Source organism: Saimiri boliviensis, chromosome X (assembly GCF_048565385.1).
Source record: "Saimiri boliviensis isolate mSaiBol1 chromosome X, mSaiBol1.pri, whole genome shotgun sequence".
Taxonomy (NCBI): Eukaryota; Metazoa; Chordata; class Mammalia; order Primates; family Cebidae; genus Saimiri; species Saimiri boliviensis.
The window spans coordinates 53,618,989-53,644,924 of NC_133470.1; the positions used below are offsets into that span (position 1 = coordinate 53,618,989).

The 25,936-nt window shown below is 40.5% G+C and overlaps 1 protein-coding gene and 1 pseudogene across 3 annotated transcripts in view; one reads left to right on the top strand and one right to left on the bottom strand.

Moving 5' to 3' along the window:
• The window catches only part of ARHGEF9 (Cdc42 guanine nucleotide exchange factor 9), a 378,000-nt gene that overhangs the window by 294,179 nt on the left and 57,885 nt on the right, over nucleotides 1-25,936 (bottom strand). For all 3 annotated transcript variants that reach the window (XM_074391854.1, XM_039475471.2, XM_010351684.3), the window contains exons 2-3: nucleotides 10,397-12,034; nucleotides 197-341 (exon numbers count right to left, since the gene is read on the bottom strand). In XM_074391854.1, the coding sequence (XP_074247955.1) occupies nucleotides 197-341; nucleotides 10,397-12,034 (1,783 nt within the window). The remainder of the gene's footprint in view (nucleotides 1-196; nucleotides 342-10,396; nucleotides 12,035-25,936) is intronic.
• LOC120366573 (DNA dC->dU-editing enzyme APOBEC-3G pseudogene) lies at nucleotides 5,310-6,460 on the top strand (annotated as a pseudogene).

Here is a 25,936-nt window from a genome sequence, read left to right on the forward strand (position 1 = left end):
GATACTTGCATTTTAAAAGAAGAGCATGGAGAGGTCAAAGTCTATACCAAGGCATTTCGAGTAGTGGATTTTCAGGTTTTAATGAGGAGCAGTACTGGGAGATTACAGGGTGGGGAAGAGGATAAATTCAACACAGACTATGCATGAGGCCTGCCTAGCATGTCCTGCCATAGAAACCAGGGCATAAAAGGCATACCACGGCAAAGCATCATAGGTCTCCTCCAGCCTACTTGGTCCAGTTCCATAGGGATACTCTGTGAGATGGGCAGAGAGTGGCATTTTTCCAGAAGGATTTTATGTGGCAGAGTCCTTGGTGATGGTTCAGCTGTGGGAGAGAAGGCCTGCAATGAAAACCAACCAGAATTAGTTACTCAGTGGAGGTGGGGAGCAGGCCAACACATGGATTAAAAAGCAAAGCTTCCAATTTGAAATATTAACTGGTCCAGCCCCCTGATCCTACCAGGGTTAATGCGTGTCATCAGTAAATGCAAGCAAAGGCCCAATTACTAACAGCCTAAAAGACATCAGGCAGTGGAGCAAATGTGAAGCAGGCAATTGATTTAAGAGAAAAAGGGTAATATCTAAATCACACAACTAGTAAATTGTATGTCTGTAAGACTACAGATCTACCATGGTGCCTTTCTAGACAAAATGAATAGCTGCTGGGCCCCTACATTCTTCAGATTCCTTCTCAACACTCCTAAGTCACTGTGGACACAGTACAGATTTCTTCCACCTATATCATTCATTCTTCAAATAATTGTATGTGGGGAGGAGTTAACAGTTTGTGTGACCCAGAGACAGGTTCTGCACAGATGCTAACCCAATTTCTAAGGGCAGAAACCAGTCCGTTTATTCTTCTGAACAGTAAGTCACTTGGTTATACTGCAAATAGAGTTGCAGAAGGTATAAGAGACTGTACTGAATCTATGAATTTTAAGACAAGGTCTCAAAATTGCTTTTTTATCACTCCTCCTAATCCTAACTTATTCACCTTGTCTCATAGACATATTAACTGTTGGAGCTGAAAGCCCCTTACAGGTTGTAAAATCTAACACACTGATTGAACAGATAGAAAAAATAAAAACAGTTGAGGCTCAGCAATGGAAGGGACTGGACAATTAAATTATCTTGATTTGAGGTAGAAGGAATTGTACCAAGCTTTGACTAGAATGATGTGCTTTCTTTTAAGAAATCAAACTTGACTTATAGAGCCAATAAAAGCCCCTTGGGGCTGAGCATGGTGGCTCACGCCTGTAATCCTAGGACTTTGAGAAGCCAAAGTGGGTGGATCTCCTGAGGCCAGGAGTTCAAGACCAGCCTGTACAACATGGTGAAACCCTATCTCTACTAAAAATACAAAATTAGCCAGGCATGGTAGTGCATGCCTGTAATCCCAGCTACTTGGGAGGCTGAGACAGGAGAATCGCCTGAACTTGGGAGGTGGAGACTGCAGTGAACCAAGACCATGCCATTGCACTCCATCCTGGGCAAGAAGATTAAAACTCTATCTCAAATTTTTTTTTTAAAAAGCCCCTTGAGAAATCTGGCATTATACCTTGTCTACACAGTCCCTGTACAGTGTTCCTAACCTGTGGTGAGTAAAGAATGTGACACCGTGATGCTTTACCCACTTTGGACTTTCTCTTGTCAAGCTATTACTGAGCAGTTTGGCTTCAAACTGCATTTACAACATTTTTTTCGTCCTTTTGCCTACTTAGAAAAACTGCAGGTTTGTTTTCTCTTGTCTTGAAATACAGCCTTGGAAGGTGCGCTAACACTCTACCTTATGCTCCCATGCCTTATGCATATTTGTTTATCTGGATGCTTGTTAAGCACACATCATGCTCACTTATCTGGTCATATATTTCCTTAGGAATCTTCAGGGGCCAAATCCTGATGCAACGAGGCACCTCCTGAATTATCTCTCCAATAAAAGATTACTTCAAGCCAGACGCGGTGGCTCAAGCCTGTAATCCCAGAACATAGGGAGGCCGAGGCGGGTGGATCACGAGGTCAAGAGATCGAGACCATCCAGGTCAACATGGTGAAACTCCGTCTCTACTAAAATACAAAAAATTAGCTGGGCATGGTGGTGCATGCCTGTAATCCCAGCTACTCAGGAGGCTGAGGTAGGAGAATTGCCTGAACCCAGGAGGCGGAGGTTGCGGTGAGCCGAGATCGCACCATTGCACTCCAGCCTGGGTAACAAGAGCGAAACTCCGTCTCAAAAAAAAAAAAAAAAAAGATTACTTCAAGACTGGAACCCACTCTCAGATACAGACTGACTACAAGATTGACTGTGATTAATCTGTAACCTGGTAGGGCCCACAGTGGCACCAGTCCCTACATCAGATGAAACAATAATTCAAGATGAACCATTGGAGCAAGTCATGTCACCTGGCACCTCCTAGCATCCCCTGCCTCTTCTGTATTCCAAACTCTCTCTTTAAAAACCACTGCATTCCCTCCACAAATTGAAAAGTATAATTTTTTCACTCACTTTTCCCCTTGCTGGCATAGATAATAAAGTCTCACTCTTTTTCTATCACATATTTTGACTTCTTTCAACAAGTGGTGAGCAGTCAAACCCTTTTGCCAGTTATTAAGTGACTTTGAGAGTCTGGAGAGCAGAGCCCATCACAGAGGGACAGCGTTGCTCACTCAAGAAGCCCCCTGCCCAGCCTTCCTTGCACTCTAACAGGAATTGACTAGGAAGAAGGAACTAAACCCACTCAGAGTGTGTGGGGGTAATGTAAGAGGGTAGGAAAAGAGAGGCCAGAATAGTTGACAATTTGGATGGCAAAATCTGACTATTGTTCCCTTCATAGTGCATAAGTTGTGACACTAGATTTGAAATAAGCAGCAAGTAAGAGACTAGAGAAATTGGGATCAATAATTCTAAAGAGACCCCAGAGTGTAATGAAAGGCAGTGTAGATCTAGCAGCATGGGCCTGAGGGTCAGAACCTTGTGTCCCGATCCCACATATACAACTGATTCACTCCGTGTGCCCTTAGAAAGAGCTTAATCTCTTCATCTGTGAAATGGAAACAAGAGCCACTGCCCTAGCTGCTTCTAAGTATGGTTATGAGTATTGTTATAGTTTGGCTGTGTCCCCTCCAAATATCATCTTAAATTGTAGTTCCCATTATCCCTACATGTCATAAGAGGCACCTAGTGAAAGGTAATTGAAGTGAAAGGCAATTGAACAGCAACAGTTATTGTCATGCTGCTGTTCACATGATAGTGAGAAAGTTTTTATGAGATCTGGTTTTATAAGGGGCTTTTCACCCTTTTGCACAGCACTTCTCCTTCCTGCCATCATAGGAAGAAGACTGTGTTTGCTTCCCCTTCCCCGCCAAACATACAACATAATTGTATGTTTCCTGAGGCCTCTCCAGCAATGTAGAACTGTGAATCAATTAAACCTCTTTCCTTTATAAATTACCCAGTCTTGGGTGTGTACTTTATATCAGTGTGAGAACAGACTAATACAGTAATTGGTACCACAGAAAGCAGGGTGCTGCTGTAAAAAGACCCAAAAATGTGTAAGTGACTTCGGAACTGGGTAACAAGCAGAGGTTGGAACAGTTTGGAAGGTTCAGAAGAAGACAGAAAGATACGGGAAAGTTTGGAACTTCCTAGAATCTTGTTGACTGATTTTGATCAAAATCCTGATAGTGATATGGACAATGAAGACCAGGCTGAGGTGGTCTCAGATGGAGATGAGAAACTTGTTGGGAACTGAAACAAAGGTGATTCTTGCTATGTTTTAGCACAGAGACTGGTGGCATTTTGCCCCTGCCCTAGAGATCTGTGGAAATTTGAACTTGAGATAGATTATTTAAGGTATCTGGTGGAAGACATATCTAAGTAGCAAAGCATTCAAGAAGTGACTTGGGTGATTTCAAAAATATTGTTTTAGGTATTCACAAAGATATAGTTTGGAATAGGAACTTATGTTTAAAAGGGATGCAGAGCATAAAAGTTCAGAAAATTTGCAGCCTGACAATGTGACAGAAAAAGGAAAACCCTTTTTCTGAGGAGAAAAATCAAGCTGGCTGCAGAAATTTGCATAAGTAGCAAGGGGCCAAATGTTAATTGAGGAAAATGTCTCCAGGGCATATCAGAGGTCTTCTTGGTGGCCTCTCCCATCACAGGCTCAGAGGCCTAGGAGGAAAAAATAGTTTCATGGGCCAGGTCCAGGACCTCCCTGCTGTGTGCAGTCTGGGAACTTGGCACCCTGCATTCTAGCTGTGGCTCAAAGGGACCAAGGTATAGCTCAGTCTGTGGCAGCTTCCCAAGTCTTGGCAGCTTCTACATGGTGTCGGGCCTGCAGGTGTGCAGAAGTCAAGAATTGAGGTTTGGGAACTTCTGACTAGATTTCAGAGGATGTATGGAAATGGCTGGATATTCAGGAAGAAGTTTGCTGTAAGGGTGGAGCCCTCATGGAGAACCTCTGATAAGGCAGGGCAGAAGGAAAATGTGGGGTCAGAGCCCCCTCCCACTCCCCATTGGGACACTGCCTAGCAGAGCTTTGAAAAGAGAGCCAACATCTTCCAGACCCCAGAATGGTAGATCCATGGACAGCTTGCACCATGTGCCTGGAAAAGCAACAGACACTTAACACCAGCCTGTGAAGGAAGCAGAAGGGGACTGTAGTATGCAAACCCACTGGGGTGGAGCTGCCCAAGGCCATGAAAGCTCACTTCTTGCATCAGTGTTGACCTATTATGAGACATGGAGTAAAAGAAGATCATTTGGATCTTTAGGATTTGACTGCCGCACTGGATTTTGGACTTGCATGGGTCCTGTAGCCCCTTCATTTTGACAAATTTCTCCCATTTGGAACAGGTGTATTTACCCAATGCTTGTGCTCCCATTGTATCTAGGAAGTAACTAACCTGGTTTTGATTTTACAGGCTCATAGATGGAAGGGACTTGCCGTATCTCAGATGAGACTTTGGACTTGGACTTTTAGATTAATGCTGGAATGAATTAAGATTTTGGGGGACTGTTGAGAAGGCATGATTGTGTTTTGAAATGTGAGGACAATAGATTTGGGAGGGGTAAAGGGTGAAATAATATGGTTTGGCTGTGTCCCCATCCAAATCTCATCTTGTAGTTCCCATAATACCTATCTGTTGTTGGAAGGTAATTGAATCATGGTGGCAGTTTCCCCATGCTGCTGTTCCCATGATAGTGAGTGAGTTCTCAGGAGATCTGATGGTTTTATAAGATGCCTTTTCCAGAAAGTGAAACCCTAGTGGTCCAGACGAAGATCATGGTTGGGACTAGCTGGCCAAAGATGAAGCCTCAGAACAGAAACATGGTGGCGTGAATGAATCCAGACACATTCTTCTACAACTTTTATAATAGACCCATCCTTTCTCATCAGAATACTGTCTGACTGTGCTACGAAGTGAAAATGAAAACAAAGGACTCCTCAAGTCCCCTTTTGGTTGCAAAGATCTTTCAAAGCCAGGTCTATTCCAAGCTTCAATGCCACCCAGAGATGAGATTCCTTCATTCATTCTGTAACTTGTAGCTGCATAGTGACCAGGAGTACGAGGTCACCTGGTACATATTCTGAAGCTGCTGTCTAGTGTGTGCAAGGAATGTGGCCAAGTTCTGGGCCGAGGACAGCAAGATCACCCTGACCATTTTCGTGGCTTGCCTCCACTAATTCTGGGACCCGCAATACCAGGAGGAACTTCAGAGACTGTGTTAGAAAAGAGACAGTTTGTATGCCACCATGAAGATCATGAATTATGGTGAATTTCAAATATTGGGACAAGTTTGTGTACAACCAAAGATTGTACAAGCTTTGGAATAAACTGTCTAAACATTATACATTACTGCACATCACACTGGGGAGGTTCTCAGACACCTGATGGGTCCAGGCACATTCACTTACAATTTTACCAATGACCCATCAGTCCTTGGATAGCACAAAACCTACTTGTGTTATGAGTGGAGCGCCAGGACAATGGCACCTGGGTCTGGCTGGACCAGCACAAGGGCATCATATTCAATGAGGCTTCAAATAATCCCAGTTTCCCTGAAGACCACCATGCAGAGCTGTGCTTCCTGGACCTGATTTCCTTTTGGAAGCTGGACCTGGCCCAGTGCTACAGGGTAACCTGCTTCATCTCCTAGAGCCCCTGCTTCAGCTATGCCCAGGAGGTGGCTACATTCTATCAAGAGACCCCACACATGAGCCTGAACATCTTCACTACCCACATCTATGATTATGAAGAGGGATATAAAAAGGGCCTGTGCAGGCTGGACAGAGCTGGGGCTGCAATTTCCATGATGAAATACAACGAATTTAGGCACTGCTGGGACACCTTCGTGGATCACCAGGGATGCCCCTTCCAGTCCCGGGATGGACTAGATGAGCACAGCCAAGCCCTGACTGGCAGGCTGCAGGCCATTCTCCAGAATCAGAGAAATTGAAGGATGAACTTCAGTCTCTAAGGAAGGCAGAGACCTGGGTTGAACAGCCGAATAAAAGATCTTCTTCCAAGAAATGCAAGCAGGCTGTTCACTACCATCTCCAGCTGATTGCAGATGCCAGCAAAGCAATGCGCTCCTGACCAAGTAGATTCTTTTAAAAATTAGAGTGAATTACCTTCAATCAAAAATTTATGTGATACAGTAGTAAGATTGTGCTTGATACACTCAGAGAAGTTTCACATCTACTAATCCAGTGACAAAATGAATTGGTTTTAGATGTAGAAGAATACAATGAGATACTAAATATTTTTATATATTTTCCCTCTGTGATTGTATCATGAATTGCAAGTGTTTAAAGTGTTTACATAAATACTAGCAAATGTGAAAAAAGAAAAAAGAGGCCTCTTCCCCTTTTGCTCAGCACTTCTTCCTGCCGTCATGTGAAGAACCTGTTTGCTTCCCTTTTACCATGATTTTACATTTCTTGAGGCTTCCACAGCCATGCAGAACTGTGAGGCAATTAAATGTTTCCTGGGGGGATCAAATGAGATAACAAATGTAAAAGCATACAGTAAGTCTTCAATATAGCTGCATCTTTTTTCCTTACTTAAAAAGGAAGCAGAGGAGACTTTCTATTTCCAGTTGTCAAATGAAGAAAATCAACAGTCAAACTGATTAATATCAAAAGTCACATATCTAGTAAAGTACCAGAACCAGGACTTTGAAACTAAGCTTTTTGACTGCAAGTTCAATATTTTTTCTCCCATATGTCATGCTTCAAGTTTCTCATCTGTCATATGGAAATGATAATAATAATGATAACTAAAATTAGTTTTGCAAATCAACTTATATATGGGAAAGCATTCTGGATAGTATAAAGTCCTGTACAAATCTAATGAATTCTTATTATTATTCCACTTCCTCAATTTGTATTCCACCAAATTCTCACTAAATAGTTAGCTAAGGATAGGGTTGAGGTACAGTCCCTTCCTGCAACATCTGCTTTTCAACAACTAATGCAAATAGCTAACATTTATTGCACAATGACTCTTGGCCACACACTGTTATAGGCACTTATGTGTATTTACTCATTTCATATTCACAACCCTATAGGGTAGTTATTAATATTACCTTCATTTTAAAGATAGTCCTTGACTCACAAAGTAGTTGTGATGATGAAATACATTCACATATGTAAAATGCTCAGAGCAATGCCTAGGCACACCATAAGTACTGTGTAAATGTTAGATCTAATTACTGATATTATGCTCCTCATTTTCCAGGTGCAGGGAGTGAGGCATGGAGAAATGTTAAGACCTCACTGACCCTTGGTAAGACCTCATCTCTGCCCTCTGACATCATCCCCTTAAAACTGTGTCCTCTGTTTGGCTAAGTTAGCAGCCCCATAATTGACCACAGCCAAATCTGGACCAAATAAATTACAAGTTCAAGTGCTATTTAGTTCTGGAGGGTTGGATGACTGGATCTCAAAATTGAAGCACCCCAGAGGAAGCCTGCCAAAGCCCAGTTTCCCTGTAAAAACAGAAGGACCTGAGTCTGTTTGGCTTACTAGGTTTTTCACTTCCATTTGTATATAATAATCCAATGCAATCATGTGGACTTCACTGCTTAACAATGCATTGTTTTCATATCAATTATCCCAATTTAGCCACAACAGACATGTGAGGTGCCTGAGCTGAAGATGAGAATTTCCAGCTGGCAAAGAGGGCACTGAAACCCAGAAAGAGAATAATATTTGTGTCAGAGCCCACGTTGGAACTTTCAGATCCTACTTGCCTCCAATTTTCCGTGTGTCCAAGGAAATCCCTTCCCTTCGGGACTGTGTCCCCATCATCTGTAAAATGAAGTGACTGGATGAACAGAGCCCCGACCCACATCAATGTCCCTTGACATTCAGGACCTGACTGGTGTTTAACATCCCAAGGAAAGCTATGCAGCATCTCCTTGAAACCACCAGAGGGCACAGGAAGCCTGCAGAGGAGAGCCAGTAGGAAATGAGGAATTAGGCTGAACCAAGGTGATCAGTTTCCCACTGGACATAGATAATTACAGGTTTATGTGAAAGGAAAGAACTAGAGAAAGTCAAGGCATGAAGAACCTTAGAAACTGATCCTTCAAATGGAAAAACTGAGGCCTAGAGAAAGGAAATAGCTAGCTGGAGGTCACAAAGCAAATCAGGCTAAAGAAAAGACTAGAATAATAATAATAAAAAGACTAGAATCTAGTGTTTCCTGATTTTTCAGACACAGTTTCTTTAATTGCATCAATCTGCTGCTGCAACAGTACTGTTTTGAACTGTTTCTCTGGCTGAATGTTGTTCACATTTATTTATAATTTACCATGTTTCAATAATAATGACAACTGGTACCACATTGTAGAGTCCCACAACATGTTATGAATGGTACTAGGCTGGGTAGCTTACATACAGTGGATCTTTAGATCCTCACAAGAGCCCTCTTAAGTAGGTAGTATTTAGCCCCATTTCACAGATGAAACGGCAAGTCACATCCAATCCTTTGTAATTCCAAAATCTGTGCTTTAAAAAAATCCACAATTTATCTCTGTGTCCAGTCCATAATAACGTGATGTGCTCATCTGTGACCCTCTTCCTGGCCACTGGTAACCTTGGACATGTAGTGCCCAGCTGAAATTATCAGCTAATGGAGTCACTACATGTGTTTGTTTGATTATTGGTCTTAAAAGCCTCTGCAATAACATTTACTCCCAACCATATTATGCCAATTTTTATGTCCTTAAAGCTTACCATAAATGATATAGAAAGAGAATGCTCATAAACATATTAATATCCTTTCAGAAAAAGCAGCCTTATTACTTCTGTCCTAATGAAGCCCAAGTTCTCTGAGAGTAAGATGTGAGAGATGGCAGGGACAGGTAATCCATCCACCCACACACTGCTACCACCAAGAAGAACTTTATGCTTAAAAAATACTTGGTCCTAAAATAATCTGGAGAAACAATAGTATTATAGCATACTTCCTCATAAAGACACCCATAATTCTCGAAGCCAGAGAATCCCTTCTAGTATTCAACATTCCTCCTACTACATTTCTACCATATTTCTTTTTGTCCTTGAGTAAGGGTGTGGTAAACGGCTGCCCATCATCATTAAAATTAAACCCCCTGAAAACTAGACTTAGATAGTCTAGATAGAATACTAGACTTAGACTCAAAAGTAAGTACCCAAATTTGAACCCAAATGTTGTCATAATCTGTATAATTTTGAATAAGTAACTCAACATCTTTGAGCTTGTTTCCTTGCTGCTAAAATAAGGATAATCACTCCTACCTCACAAGGTTACTGTAAGCATTAAATAAAAACAACATACATGACAAGGCCCTGCAAGGTCCCCCCAGAAAGCTACACTAAATGAATGCTGGGAGAAGAATGTTAGTGGGCTGTCCTAAGACCACATTTTTCAGGTCAAATAACACAGAATGTTGTTACTGACACAAATACAGATATCCTGACACCCAGCCCAGAGGCTTTCTTTGACCCCAGTCTCTGCATCTAGCTGATGTTGCAGGGTGAGGGCAGGGGGCTAAAGCCAGAAAAATGCCTCACCACCTAAGGAAAACAGGAGGTCATGGCTGTCTTTGACATCATTAAAGATTCATAGTGACTCTCATTCTACTCCCAGAGCTTCAGGTTTCTGTCCATGGCTGAACTGAGGTGTGAATATAAAAACTCAGCTCCAAGAAGAGGCAAAAGTCACCCAGGGTTTTAGGATCAGTCAAGTCTCTAGCAACTGACTACTGGGAACATTCCTTTTGAGGCATTTCTGGCTAGAGGTGGGTTGGGTGGGGCAGGGCATGGGAATTTAGCTGGCTTCTGGTGTCCTGAATGTTACAAATAGTGATTAAAAGAAAGAAAGAAAGAAAGAAAAACAGCCTTACCTGAACACCACAGACTCCAATGTAGGGCTTGCTGGCTTTGCCCTCTGCCTCTGCTGCCCCCATTTCCAACTGAGGCTCCTGGAGCTGCCTGGCTGGGCTGGACACCTCAGGCCCCCTACTAGCCTCTTGCCCTTTCATTTCGTTGAGCTTCTCCTCTAGCTTTTCCATGACAACCTCAGTGGTAAACCTCCTTGCACTGACACCCAGCTCAGGGGACTCCCTGTCATTGTCATCTTCCTTGAGGAAGCTGACCACAGTCTCAGTGTCTTCCTTAAGCTCCTCAGAGGAGGAGTGCTTCCTGGTGAAGGTGCTGCAGTAGATTTGGCCACGACTGCCATGCCCATGGCTGTTCTGCTGCACTGGGTTGTCCTGGAACTCTAAGATGGCCAAGGTTGGGGAAGAGGTGGCAGCAATACAGGGACCTGCTAGGTCCTGGTCCAGTGTTTCTTCACCCTCAATGCTCATCTCAAAAGTGCATAAGCTCTGTGAGGGCTTCAGGTGGCGGGGGTGTTGCCAAAGCCTTCCCAAGGTACTATTCCACAGTGAGGCCTCAGTGACCTGGCAGGACAGGTTGAGTGGTAAGGAGGACAGGGAGGCAGTGCCTTCCCGGATGAGGCTACTGCTGCAACTGCTGAAGCAGGCCTCATGGTTGTGGCGGGACAAGTGTGGCTCTTCACGGGTGAATGCCTGCCACTTGCGGGCCACCTCAGCCACACTATTAAAGAATTTGATGATGACGCCCAATGGCGCAGCCTTTTCTCGGCATTGGTGTTCAGGGTTCCCTTCATAACTACCTTGCAAGTCTGCTTCCAAGGTGGAGTCCTCAATGGCAGCCTCAAATTTCAGGATTTCAGCATCATTGGCCCATGTACTCAGGCCTTCACAGCCCCTGGGGAATATGCTTTTCAGGTAGGTTCTGCCTTGCCTTTCATCCTGAAGCTGTTCAGGGACCTTCTCCTGCCAGGACTCATCCTTCACATGGATGCTAAAGTCCTCAAAGGCCAGTACTTTCTGGTTCACCCTCTTGGAGGCTTGCCCAAGCCCCTGCACATCTGTGATAAAGGGCTCCAAGCCCTTGATGGGGCCGGCATAGGAATGGCGGAAGGGCTTCAAGGCCTCCTCAGCCTTCCTCATCTGATAGATACCTGGGTCATCCTGCGCCTCCTGGATCTTGCTGCTCTTAGGGGGAGTGTACTTGAAGGCCCCAACAGAAGACTTCAGCCTCCTGAATGACTTCATTCGATCCATGAACCTGAATTTAGGTTTCACTTCTGTCAGCCTGGAGGTGTCTCCCAGTAAAAGCATGGACTGGGGTCGCTTTTTCTGGCTGGAGGCCCCTTTTCTGCGGCTCACAAAATTCCAGATCTTGTTGACTTTGGTTTTCTTCTTGTTCCAACCACTCTCTTCACTGTTACTCAAGTCACTCTGGTCATACTGCTTAGATTTCTCCAACTCTTCCAGCCCTACCTCCCCAGTCAGGCCTTCTACCTCAGGGTGGTTCAGGATGACTTGAGCCAGGTAATCATTGGGCATCATCTCTGAGAGAGAGGTAGTACGGCAGCTGCTGAGAGTTTCCTTGGTTGCAGCAGAGGATGGGCTCAAAAAGGAACAGAGAGAGGGCTGGCCCTTTGTCTCCAGCTGAAGGGGAGAAATAAGGGCATAGAAAAGGGAAGGGAAGGGGAGGGAAGGGAAAGAGAAGAAGAAAAAGAGAAGAAAGCTAAATTAGGCAAGGTCACAGACGGAGTCACTTACAGATTTGTAATGATCAAACATATAGAACACACTTCAGCAGCGGGCCACCAAATCTTTAGGACCTTTATAGTACAAAAACTACTTTGCATTTTACTAGTTTAGAATCTGGATTGGAGGAAAGCAAAGCTTAACCTGTGTACCAAGGAAAGCTTTGATTCTTATTTAAGTGCAAATACACTTCAGAGGGACACAACTTAAGGCTATTATCAGACCCTAACAACTGAGCAGACACATTTTTTAAAAAGCAAATAATAATAATAGCTAAAGATATCTCAGAAATCTGTCACTTTAATCCTCTCATTTTACAAGCAGGCACTGGAGATCCAGAGAAGACACCTGTCTTGCCTAGGCCACAGAGCCAATGGAACAGCAGGTAGGAATCATCCAGTCCAGGTTTTCCATTCTCATTTGCTCCTCCATTCACTCAGGGAGTCTGGCTGAGAGAGCTCACCTACCAGATCACCGGCTCAGCACTGGCCCCTCAGCCAGGCGCTGATCACCGAGATGAGTAAGGCACACATGGCTAGTCACCCGAGTTCGTAGGCTACTGGGAGAGACAGGTGGATATAAACAAACAATTACAATAGAGCCTGGTAAGTTCGCTAATAGAGATATGAACAAGGCCCACAGAAGGTTAGAGCAAGTTAGAAGGCGATGTTGGACTGAGAGAAGTGTGAGGGCTATAGAGAGGAAGACAGAGAAAGGATGGGGGCTCCCAGGAATGCTTGCCAGAATAGCCTAGACTAAAAATGGGAACTCACTCATAGTAGAGGCTCTCTCTATCCAGTGTCCTTTGCCCCTCTGCCTTGCATAACTTAAGAACAGGGTTTGCCAAGAGAAGCAAAGAGAGGAGAGCAGGCACATTGAGCCTGGTGCCCTAAAGACAACATCTGCTTTCTTGGTAGCTTTGCCAAGAGCCAGTTGGCTAACTCAGAATCTATTAGCTGCTTCTTTTCTACTCTTCAAGGTTAATTTCGCCTAACCTGGATCATGCCTTTACTCTGTGTCCTTTCTGTACTTACATAATAGCCTTCACAAAATCTGTTAGACTTGGAAAATGTTCAAGTTAGAGGAGGCCAGAAAGATGATCTAGCTTGGAAAAATGGAATCAAAAGAGAGCAGAGACTTGGGTAAGGTCACACAGCAAGCCAGTGGCAGGTCAAGAACAGAAGCCTAGTCTTCCTGGCTTCCAGGCCAGGCAGAGACCTTACCTCTGTGCCACACTGCCACCCTTATCCAAGAGTTTTGTTTCCCCTAGTCTATTCCACTCAGGATGATAATAATAACATCCTAATATTGATAAGTGCCAAATACTGCACTAAGTTCTTTATTCATTTAGTTCTCACAACAACCTTATGAGGTGAACATTATTGTTGTTTCCATTTTAGAGATGGTTCAACTGAGGCACTGAAAGTTTAAGTGATTTGCCTAGATTCTACACACCCACTAACTAATAGAGTTGGGATTTGAATCCAGGCAGTGTGGCTCCAGAGGCCATGGCTTTAACCACTATGCAGTACTCCCTTTTTAGAACAGGGCCTTTGCACACAGAGGCTGATTCATACACAAGTCTATCTTTCTACCTGCCTTCTGACTTCTTTTGGTAGTACCAGGGCACAATGAGCTTCCTAAAAGGCATCTGTACACATTCTTGGTGCCAGGGCCTAGCATGGGGTGGGGGGCGGGGGGGAAGGAGGATTTTGTGGAAGATGATTATTGTGCCTGATAACCTTCCTACAGAAAACCTTCCCACACTAAGCAAGTGAACTGAGAAATCTTCCTTTTCCCAGTTCTCCACTTGGCTATAGCCCTTCTCTCAAACAAGAATGTGACCTTAAGGGAGCCATCCTTAGCCTTTAAGTACAACTACAATCAAAGAGAGCTTTGAGATCCCCTAGTCCACTCCACCCATCATTTCACAGGATGAAATTTTAGCATGTAAATTTCAAGAGAAAAGCACATTATACAAAAAGAAATGAAAAAATTTCATTTACAATAGCATTAAACACTACTTAGAAAGAAACTGAACCAAAAAGATGAAAGAACTGTACACTCAACAGTAAAAAATATTGATGAAATAAATTGAAGAAGACAAAAATAAATGGAAAGATATCCATTTATTTGGATGAAAAGATATCCCACGTTCATGTACTAGAAGAACTAACATTGTTAAAATATCCATGCTGTTTAAAGCAATCTACAGATTCAATGAAATCCCTATCAAAATTTCAACGACATTTTCCACTTAAATAAAAGGAAGAATCCTAAAATTCATATGAAACCAATGTAGATGATGGATGATGGACACAGCAAACCACCATGGCACGTGTATACCTATGTAACAAACCTGCACGTTCTGCACATGCACCCCGGTACTTAAATTATAACAAATAAATTTTAAAAAGAAAGCAGAAGAGAGAGAACAGGCAGGAAATAACTGCCTGGGAGGCAGTGAGGAAGAATAACTTCCTGGAAAGGAGACTGGGGTCTCAAAGGAGACCAATGCCTGACTCATCACAGATCTGGATCTGGTGGAAATTTCCCCCAACCTGGGTGGTCTTTCATCCTTCTGGGCCTTGACCAGGGGTTGACATTAACAAAGTCCTATCCATGGCCTGGACCTTGTCTATTTTGTCAAGAAAGTTTTATTAGAACACAGAAAAAAAATGAAAGAAACCACAAAAGACCCCAAATTGCCCAAACAATCTTGAGTGAAAAGAACAAAGTTGGAAACCTTACACTACCTGATCTCAAAATCTGCTACAAAGCTATAGTGATCAAGACAGCATGGTACTGACACAAAAACAGACATATAAACCAATGGAACAGAATAATGAGCGCAGAAATAAGTCCACATTTTTATGTGCAAGTGATTTTTCAAGAAATGTAGTGGTAACACACAATGGAGACAGTTTCTTCAATAAATGGTGCTAAGACAACTGGATATCCACAAGTCAAAAAATGAAACTGGATCCTTATCTCACCTCATATACAAGACTTAACTCAAAATTGATTAAAGACTTAAACATAATACTTGTAACTATAGAACTACCAGAAAAAACTTCCATCTTGGCAAAAATTTTTTGAATATGAACCCAGAAGCACAGGCAACCAAAAGTGAGAAGAGGCACATTGGACTATATCAAACTAAAAAATCTTCTGTACAGCAAAGTGAACAATCAACAGAGTGAAAAGAATTCAACAGAATAGGAGAAAATATTTGGGAAATGCATTTCTTATAAGAGTTTAATGTCCAAAATATACATGGAAGGAATTCAAACAACTTAAAAGTAAGAAAACTAATAATCCAATTTTTATAATGGGCAAAACACCTAAAAAGACATTTCTGAAAGAAGACATACAATATGGCCAACAGATAAAATGAAAGAAATGCTTAACATAACCAATCAAGACAAATGCAAATTAAAACCACAATGAGATACCACCTCACATCTGGTAAGATGGCTGTTATCAACAAGATTAAAGATAATGAATGTTGGTGAGGATTGGAGAAAAGGGAACTATTGCACACTGTAAATGAGAATGTAAATTATTACAGCCATTATGGAAAATAGTATAGATGTTTCTCAAACAATTTCAAATAATCTAGCAATTCCGCTCCTGGGTAGATATCCAAAGGAAATGAAATCAGTATGTCAAGATGACATCTTCACTTCCATGTTTATTGCAGCATTATTCACAAGAGCCAAAATATAGAATCAACCTGTGTCCATCAACAGATAAATGGAAAAAGAAATTGTGGCATATACACACAATGGAATACTATCCAGCTTTAGTAATACAATCCTGCCATTTGCAATAGCATGAATGAACCCAGAAGACATTATGTTAAGTGAAATAAGCCTTCAGAAAAGACAAACATTACGTAATTATACTCTCCTCCACCTCCTGGGTTCAAGTGATTCTCCTGCCTCAACCACCCAAGTAGCTGAGACTACAGGTATGTGTCACCACGTCCAGCTAATTTTTGTATTTTTAGTAGAGACAGGGTTTCACACTGTTAGCCAGGCTCGTCTCGAACTCCTGACCTCAGGCAATCCACCCACCTCGACCTCCCAAAGTGATGTGATTACAGCTACTGCTTCCACAGGCAGTGAGTGACAGATGTAGGACAAGAACACTGGGTATTTGGTGCCAAGTCCAATGCCCACTGTCTTGCACCTGACTCCTTCCTTAGCAGCTTTAGGTGGAATAATAAAAGACGTGTGTTTCATTGCTAATTTCTACCTAGGTACTATTGCACAATACAATAATTGTTTTGGTCAGCAGATATTCATTCTCAGGCTCACTGGAATCTGAACACGGTTCTTCAAAATATCAAGCTGTCTTGCAATCAGCATTCTGTGGCATATAGTTTTTAAATGAGATAATGCCTAACACAATAAAAGTAAAAATAACTAATATTTCTTAGCACTTACTCTAAACCAAGCATTGGGCTAAGCACTTTCTTTATATGTATAATCTCATTAATCCTCGTTATGCAGCTACAAAGTATTATGGACCCCATTTTAAAAGTGGCAAAGAAGGCTCAGAGTAGAGGTGGCTTGCCTAAGGTCACACATAGACCTAAGATTTGCACAAGGTCTGTTTAATATCAGAGCCTGTGTTCTTTAACTATTGCCCTTCTAAGGATAACTCAGTGTCTGGCACATCATATTACTCAATCATCAATTCTTATGATTGTTTTTTAAAATTTTTTATCAGCATTTACCACTTATTGAATGCTTGCTATATAGCAGGCATTGTGCTAATTACTTTCTTAAGTGTTAACCAGTTAACTTTCACTATCATACACTGAGATTTGTACTATTACTATCTTCATTTTGCAACTGAGGAAGCTGAGATGCAGAGAGACTAAGAAAGTTGCCAAAAGTCACACAGCTAGCAGATAGATGCTTGGTACTAACGAGGTGTATTCTGGGTGTGGGGGATGGATGAGTGTCTCAGCAACTTTTACACTGAGATTAAGGCCTGGAAGAGCTCCAGAAAGCCACCTACCTGTCCATGTACCTTCCAACTCTACCTCACCAACTGCAGACAGAGCGTATAAGGGAAAGAGAATGGACTTTGGAGTCAATGAGACCTGAAGGAATAATGTTTACCTTCTCTTGAATGGTTCTGGTAATGGCCAGAACAAAGTCAAAGGTCCTGAGAACACATAGAACCTGACCTCAGCCTGAAGGATGGTTAAAAACATAAACCAAATAAGGACTCCACTGAAGATGTGGCAAAAGGTCTCCACCAGAAAGAAAGCAAGACTGAAAAGTTGTAGGTGCAGGTGGCTGGTTTGTCTTTCTGAATTATTTTGCCTGTCTTGAAGTCTTGCCAAACACTGAACTTTCTCCTAGCTACCCTGCCACCCAGGGCACAAGTAGTTGTATATTTAATCATTTCTTATTTGAACTCCAGTAGTGTTTTGGAAAACAATAATAGAATGGCAGAGTTAGAGCTCATATGGTCTAATCCCTTATTTAATAGATGGGAAAATTGAGGACCCAAGAGATAAGTGGCTTAACCACATTCATCTAGAGAACTGAAAGCACAGAAATCATCAGGAAAAGGCTAATTTGAATTAAATGTGTTTTGTTTAAGAAGGCAGAGAAATGTGCAATGCAGATTTAGATAGGTTTCTATATAAACAAGAGTTAAATGTTCTAAAATCTTTAGCACTAAATTTGGTCCATGTTAGCTACCTGGACCACTCATCTCTATGGAATGCCTCATTCCACTAAATTTGTAAGAAATGAGAAATAGCTTTATATAGGCTTTATATATATAAAAACATTTAACCTCAAATACTTGTATTATTATGCATCCAGTTACCTTTTAAAACTGGTATGTTAAGTTAATTGCCCCCAGATTCAGGACTGAATCTGGTTTAGCCCTGTGTCTTGACAAGTATCTGTTTTAAGTCTCTTTGGCAATAAACTAACTGATAAATCCTCTGATTTCCTTCATTAGCTTAAAAATTCATCATTGCTTCTAGATGTCTTGTGTGTACCACCAACAACTGAAACCAATATCTCAGGGTGGGCTGTGAAAAATCCACATGTATTATATGACTATCAAGAAACAAATAGGTGATTTTTTCAGGGGAAAATATTAAGTAAAGCTGCTTGGCTTAGTTATTAAAATTGTAATTGAAATCCACTTCAGTAAAATCTAAACCTCAGTACCCAGAATTTGAGTGCTCATTAAGGCCCTGACAGAATTTGGGCACTGAGACTAAAGCAGCCATACTCCTCATGTCACCTTTTTAGTCCTTTGTCTGGTTTTCATGGAAACACGTGGTGAGGAAGAGAACATTCAGGGTATGTTGACTATTTGCAGATGCTGACAGATAGGGCCCCAAGGGGAGAAACAAGAGGTGAAGGGAGGGAGAAGAAGGTGAAGGGGTAACATCGGGAGAATTGCCATATATAGTATGCACCTAAAGTAAATAATAATAAAAATAAGAATAAAGAAGTCATTAAAAAAAAGAGGTGAAGGGAGGTGTGAAACTCTAGAAGATGACAAAAAAAGAGGGGCTCAGTATTTAAGGGAACAAAAATGACATTGATAGTGCATTTTAAACAAGGATAAATGCTTTAAATTGCATTGGGAATTATTGAGAGTGGTCACAAAGAAAACTTGGAGAAGTAGTGAGGTGATCCTAGGCGCTGAAGTAGGAGGACCACCTCCAAAGGAAGAGGCTTACTCTCGCCTCTTGGAGTCTCTGTTTTCCCATCTAGAACCTGGCAAGAACTATTGTTGTTTTACCTTACTTCAGGGGGATGGTGTGTAGCTAACAGAGAGGATCCTTCAAAGGACATTTTCCCCTTCAGTATAAAGATGTTCTAGAAATCGAAGTGATTATAGTTGTAACTACTACACTTGAATCACTATTTCAGTGGATATTTTCAAACATCTGTCACTGATGTTACTACTAAGGCAATTGATAAGTTACTTCACCCTTCACCACATAGCATCAAGGTAAAGCAGCAGCTTCTGCTTATATTGGGTACTTTGCATCTACCATTTTATTTAATCCTCACAGCAATACCCAGTTACCAGAGGAGGAAACTGAGGGTGAGAGGTGGTGACTTGCCTCAGGTCTCAGAAAAACAAGCCAATGGTAAAGCTTTGCCTAAAATATACATCTATTAAGCCCCAGATCCAATTCCCTTCTCTCCCCCTGTTTGGGGGTGAAAAAAGACAAGGAAGGAATCTCCAGAAAGAACTCCTACCATATCTAGTCGTTCAGGGGCTATTCAGGTTACCAATTTCTTCTAGAGTAAACTTCGGTAGTTTGTTCTTTTTTCAAAGAGAATACTGTTTTTATCAAAGTGGTCAAATCTATTGGCTTAAAGCCGTTCTTAACATTTTATTATTTTTTTGATATGTATAGCATCTGTAGGGATGTTACATCTCTCATTTCTGATACTGGTAATTTGTGTCTTCTGTCTTGTTCTTGATTGTTTTGGCTAGAGGCTAATAAATATTTTTGATTTCTCAGAGTCAGCTTTTGGTTTTATTAATTTTCCTCTGCTGTTTTTCTGTTTGTATTTCATTGACCTCCACCCTGGTATTTCCTATTTTTTCTCTTCAGCTTACTTTGAGTTTAGTTTGCTCTTCTTTTTCTGATCTCCTAAGCTGAAATCTAAGGTCATTAACATGACCTTTCTTCTTTTATAATAAAGGGATTTAGTACTATAAATTTCCCTGATAGGACTGCTTTAACTGCATCCCACAAAATGTTATATTCTAGCCATTCTTTAATTCACTAAAAATATCTTTATTAGACATTTTCTATGTGCCAGGCTCTATGCTAGGTGCTGAAGATAGATCATTGAACAAGATAAAGTCCTTACTCTTATGAATCTGACATCCCAGTGAGGAAAGACAGATGTTAAATGAAGAAATAAGTAACACAATAATTTCAGCTAGAGGTAAAGTGCCTCTGTAAGCAATCAATGAACTGTTGGGAGTGAGGAGGCAGTTCTAGAAAGCCAAGAAAGAATTTTCTGAGGAGGTGACATCTGAGCTAACATCTACATGGTATGAAGGAGCCGGCTAGGTCAACATCTGGGCCCAGAGAATACTGCCAACGTAATTCTACTCATATGTGAAGCTCAATGGTGTACGGGTTCAAGGGATTTGGGGCTGATCAAGGAAATATATATGACAATGAGGTGGCAGTAGGAGACAGCAAGCTTTGTTTGGGTTACTATTTGATAGGCCATATGATAAGGAAAGTCTTCCATGGCACAAAAAATTCCACAGCCACTTAGACATATATATCCAATAGAAATGGAATGAGGCTCCTGAAGACACCTCTGCACTCTGATGTTCACTGCAACATTATTTACAATAGCCAAATGTATAGAAATAATCAAGGTTACCAACAATGGATGAATGAATGAAGAAATTGTGGTACATATATAGAATGGAATATAATTCAGCCATAAAAAAAGGAATTTCTGTTTTTTGCAACATGTGTTAACCTGGAGGGTGTTATGCTAAGTGAAATAAACCAGAAACAGCAAGACAAATACTGTATCAACTCACTTACATGTGCAATCTAAAAAAGTCAAAGTCATAGAAACAGATTTGAATGGTGGTTGACAGGGACTATGGGGTGGTGGAGATGGAGAGATGATGATCAAAGGGTACAAATTTTCAGTTATAGTATGAACAAGCTCTGGAGTTCTAATGTATAGCATGAGTGGTGATGGACATGTTAATTTGGTTGTGGTAATCATCACATAATGTATATGCATACTAAGTCATCACATTGCACATCTTGAATATTTTCAATATTTATTTGACAATTAAATGTTTTCTAAAAAATGTAAATTTATCTGAAAGGAATTTAAAAATGAAGTATGTAATTCAGTGGTTCTTACAGTCAGACATGTGCAACCATCACCACAGAATATTTTCATCACCTTAAAAAGATACCTCATACACTGTATCTATCATTCCCTTGCCCACCACCCCAGATCTCTCCCCCCATCCTTAAGCAACCAGTTTTCTACTTTCTATCCCTATACACTTTCCCTGTTCTGGATATTTCATATAAATGGAATAATGTAATACATGGCCTTTTGTGATTATTTTTATTTCACATAATATTTTCAAGGTTTCTCCATGTTATAGCATGTATCTGCTACTATATTACTTTCCGTGGATAAAGAATATTCATTTGTATGAGTGTAACACATTTTGTTTATTCATCAGTTTATGAATATTTGGGGTATTTCCATCTTTTGGCTATTATAAAAGGTGAAAGATTTATACAATCTGAAGAGAAACCAGGCTATTGTAAATAATGCTACTCTAAACATGTATGGGTTTTTGTATGGACATATGTTTTCATTTAACTTGGGTATATGCTTTGAAATGTAATTCTTGGGTCATATGGTAAATCCTATGTTTCAGTGTTTGAAAACCTGCCAGACTACTTCCCAAGACAGCTGTATCATTTTACATTCCCACCAGCAGCGTACAAATGTTCTGATTTCTCCGCATCTATGGCGATACTTGTTAATTCTAACCATCCTGTTGAGTGTGAAGTGGTATATTATTGTGGTCTTAATTTGCATTTTCACTTATGACAAATGACATCAAGCACGTTTTCATATGCTTTTTGGCCATTTGTATATCTTTCTTGGAGAAATATCTTCAGATCCTTTGCCTATATTTAAAACTATGCTCTTTGTCTTTTTATTTTGGGTTGCAGAGGTTCTTTATATATTCTGGATACCATTCCCTTATCAGATACATGCTTTGCAAATATTTTCTCCAATTCTTTGAATTGTTTTCTTCATTTTCTACATAGCTCCATTTGAAGAACCAAAGTTTTTGATTTTAATAATGTCCAACTTATCTATCTTTTGTTCCTATGTTTTTAGTGCCATATCTCAGAAACCTTTGTCAAATCTAAGGTTTTGAAGGTTTACCCCAATGTTTTCTTCTAAGAGTTTTAGACTTTCTGCTCTTATATTTAGATATTTAGGTATTTAATCCATTTTTTAGTTAATTTTTGTAAATGGTGTGTGATAAGGGTTTAACTTAATTCTTTTGCATGTGGTTGTCAAGTTGTCCCAGCGCAATTTGTTTAAAAGACCAATCCCCCATTGGATGGTCTTAGCGCCTTTGTTGAAATTAAGTTGAACATAGATGCATTTTTTCATTTATGGAGTCTCAATTCTTTTTTTTTTTTTTTATACTTTAAGTTCTGGAGTGCATGTGCAGATCATGCAGGATTGTTACATGGTTATACACATGCCGTGGTGGTTTGCTGCATCCATCCTCCCATCATCTGCATTGGGTATTTCTCCTAATGTTATCCATCCTGAATCACCTCACCTCCTACTATCCTTTCCCCAACGCTGCCACCCCACAACAGTCCCCAGTGTGTGATGTTCCCCTCCCTGTGTCTATGTGTTCTCATTGTTCAACACCCACTTATGAGTGATAACACGCAGTGTTTGGTTTTCTGTTCTTGCGTCAGTTTGCTGAGAATGATGATATCCAGCTTCATCCATGTCCCTGTAAAGGACAGAAACACATCTTTTTTTTATAGCTGCATAGTATTCTGTGGTGTATATGTGCCACATTTTCTTTATCCAGTCTGTCATTGATGGGCATTTGGGTTGGTTCCAAGTCTTTGCTATTGTAAACAGTGCCATGATGAACATATGTGTGCATGTGTCTTTACAGTAGAACAATTTATAATCCTTGGGATATATATCCAGTAATGGGATTGCTGGGTAAAATAGTATTTCTATTTCTAGAATCCATTCATCTGTGTATCTTTCCTGGTGCCAGTGCCACACTGTCTTGATTATTGTTAGTTTGTAGTAAATTTAGAAATCAGGAATTGTGAATCCACCTACTTCTTTTTTATTTTATTTTTTCAAAATTGGTTTAGCCATTCTAGGTCTCTTGAAATTACATATGTATTTTAGAATCAGCTTGTCTAGTTCTTTCTACAAAGGAAAAGCTAAGATTATTATTTACATTTCGCTGAATCTGTAGATACACTTGGGAAGTATTGCCATGTTTACAAGGTTAAGACTTCCTGTCCATTATTATAGGATGCTTTTCTAATTATTTGGATCTTCTTTCTTTCAGCAGTGTTTTGTAGTTTTCAGAGCATACGTTTTGTACTTAAAAATATAATGTTACATATTTTAATCTTTTTAATGTTATGATAAAGAGCAAGTTTTTAAAATTTTATTGCCATATTTTTCATTGCAAGTATATTGAAATCCAATGAATTTTGCAAATTGATTGTGAAGTTAATTTAAAGTGTCAACTCAACTGGATTGAGAAATGCCTAGATGGCTGGTGAAGGATTGTTTCTGGATGGGTCTGTAAGGGATCTTCCAGAGAAGACCGACTTATGAGTCAGTGGACTAAGAGAGGAAAAACCAGCAAGCAGGCACCGTTCAATAAGCTGGGGCCTGGTTGGGAAAAACAGACATAAAAAAGACAATTTTATTTTTCTGCTCTCTGTCAACCTTCCAGAGCAATACCTTTTTCTTTTCCATCTTTTTCTTTTTTTCTTTTTTGTTTTTGTGTGTGACAGATTCTTGCTCTGTTACCCAGGAGGGAGTGCAGTGGTGTGATCTTGGCTCACTGCAACTTCTGCCTCCTGGGTTCAAGCCATTCTCCTGCCTCAGCCTCCCATGTAGCTGAGATTACAGGTGTGCACCACCATGCTCAGCTAATGTTTTTATATTTTTAGTAGAGATGAGATTTCACTGTATTGGCTTATCTTGAACTTCTGACCTCAAGTGATCTGCCCAACTTGGCCTCCCACAGTGCTGGGAATACAGACATGAGCCACCCCGCCCGGCCATACACTTTTTCTCTTCCTGCACTTTGACATCAGACTCTAGGTTCTTCAGCTTTTGGACTCTGAGATTTGTACCGGCTGCCTCCCAGGTTCTCTTGGGCTTTGAGCCTTGGACCGGAGGTGGCACCGTAAGCTTTCCTGATTCTGTGGCTTCTGGACTGAGCCATGTTACCAGCTCATTTGCAGATGACCTATTGTAGGACATCACTTCTGTAATAATGTAATTCAATTCCCCTAATAAATCCTTTCTCATATGTCTTACTGGTTCCATCTCTTTGAAGAACCCTGACTAATACATTGTATTAGTATATGAAGTCTTTCTGAACTTGTTTATTAGCTTTATTAGTTCTGTAGTGAATTCCTTAAGGTTTTCTATATTAAAAATCATGACATCAGTGAATAGACATAGGTTTACTTCTTCTTTTCCAATGTGATGACTTTCATTTTATTCTTTCGCTGAATTTTTCTGACTGGAACTTTCAGGACAATGTTCAATAGAAATGGTGAGAGTGGACATCCTTGCCTTCTTTCTGATATTAAAGGAAAAGCATCTAGTCTTTCTCCATTAAGTATTATGTTAGTTGTGAGTTTTTCATGCCATGTCTATGAAATAGGACTTGAACAATACGAAATAGGGTTGAAGAAGTTCCGCTCCATTCCTAGTTTGTCCACTGTTTTTTATCATAAAAGTGTTCTGGATTTTGTCAAATGCCTTTTCTGCATCTATTGAGATGATCATGTGAATTTGTTTTGTGTTCTATTGATACAATGTATTACATTAATTGATTTTCTGATATTAAACTGACCGTGCATTCCTGAGACAAATCTCACTTGGTTATGAGGTATAATTATTTTAATATGTTGCTATATATAGTTTTGTATTACTTTGTTGAGGATTACTACATCCATATTCATAAATATTAGTCTGCAGTTTTATTATCTTATGATGTCCCTGTCTGTTTTTTGTATCAGGGTAATACCGGCCTCATAAAATAAGTTAGGAGGTGTTACCTCCTCTTAATTTTTTTGGAAAGAGTCTATGAAGGACTGATATTAATCCTTCTTTAAAAGTCTGATAGAATTTAGTATTGAAGCCATCTGGATTTTGGCTTTTCTTTATGGATAGTGTTTAGCTTCTTTATTCAATCTCCTCCCTTGTGATAAATGTAGTCATATTGACGAGTCACCTATGAGTCAGTTCCAGTAGTTTGAGTTTCTCTAGGAATTTGTCCATTTTGTCTAAGTTATCTAATTTGTTAGCTTACAATTGTTTATGATATTCCCTTATAATTATGTTATTTCCATAAGGCCAGTAGTAATGTCTCTGTTTTACTTCTGATTCTAGTTATTTGAGTCTTATATTTTTATCTTTGCAAATCTACCTAAAGGTTTGTCAATTTTGTAGATCTTTTCAACAAACATACTTTTGGGAGATCATAGTGGATAGAAGGCAAGACTAGATTGCAGCTCCCACCCAGATGAACAGAACAGCATGTGCAGGCTGGCATCATGAATTTTTCCTCCAGAAAAAACTGCAGGAATACTCTAAGAAATCCAAGAGAACCCACAGATTCTTTGAAGGCCATGGATTGCTCCTGCAGTCCCTGTGAGACACCACAAATACTGTGAGTGTCCAAATCGTGGAAGTGGGAAAGGGAGATCATTGACCCCTGAACACACACGCCCACTGGGGAACCTGAAGGTCTAAACTGTTGGAGAAGATTCTGATTTTATCTGAGCTGAGTCAACTTAGAGAGCTGAGCAAAATACAAAGGTAGAGGAAGCAGCAGGAAAATCCCTGTGGGTTCACTGGGTTCCCTACAAAGCCATTTTTGCCTTACCTCACAGGGGTTCTTAAGGAGGGCTGCCAAAGGTACTAAGAAAAGGCCTTAGGGAGAAGAAAATCTCCAGCTAAACTTTTA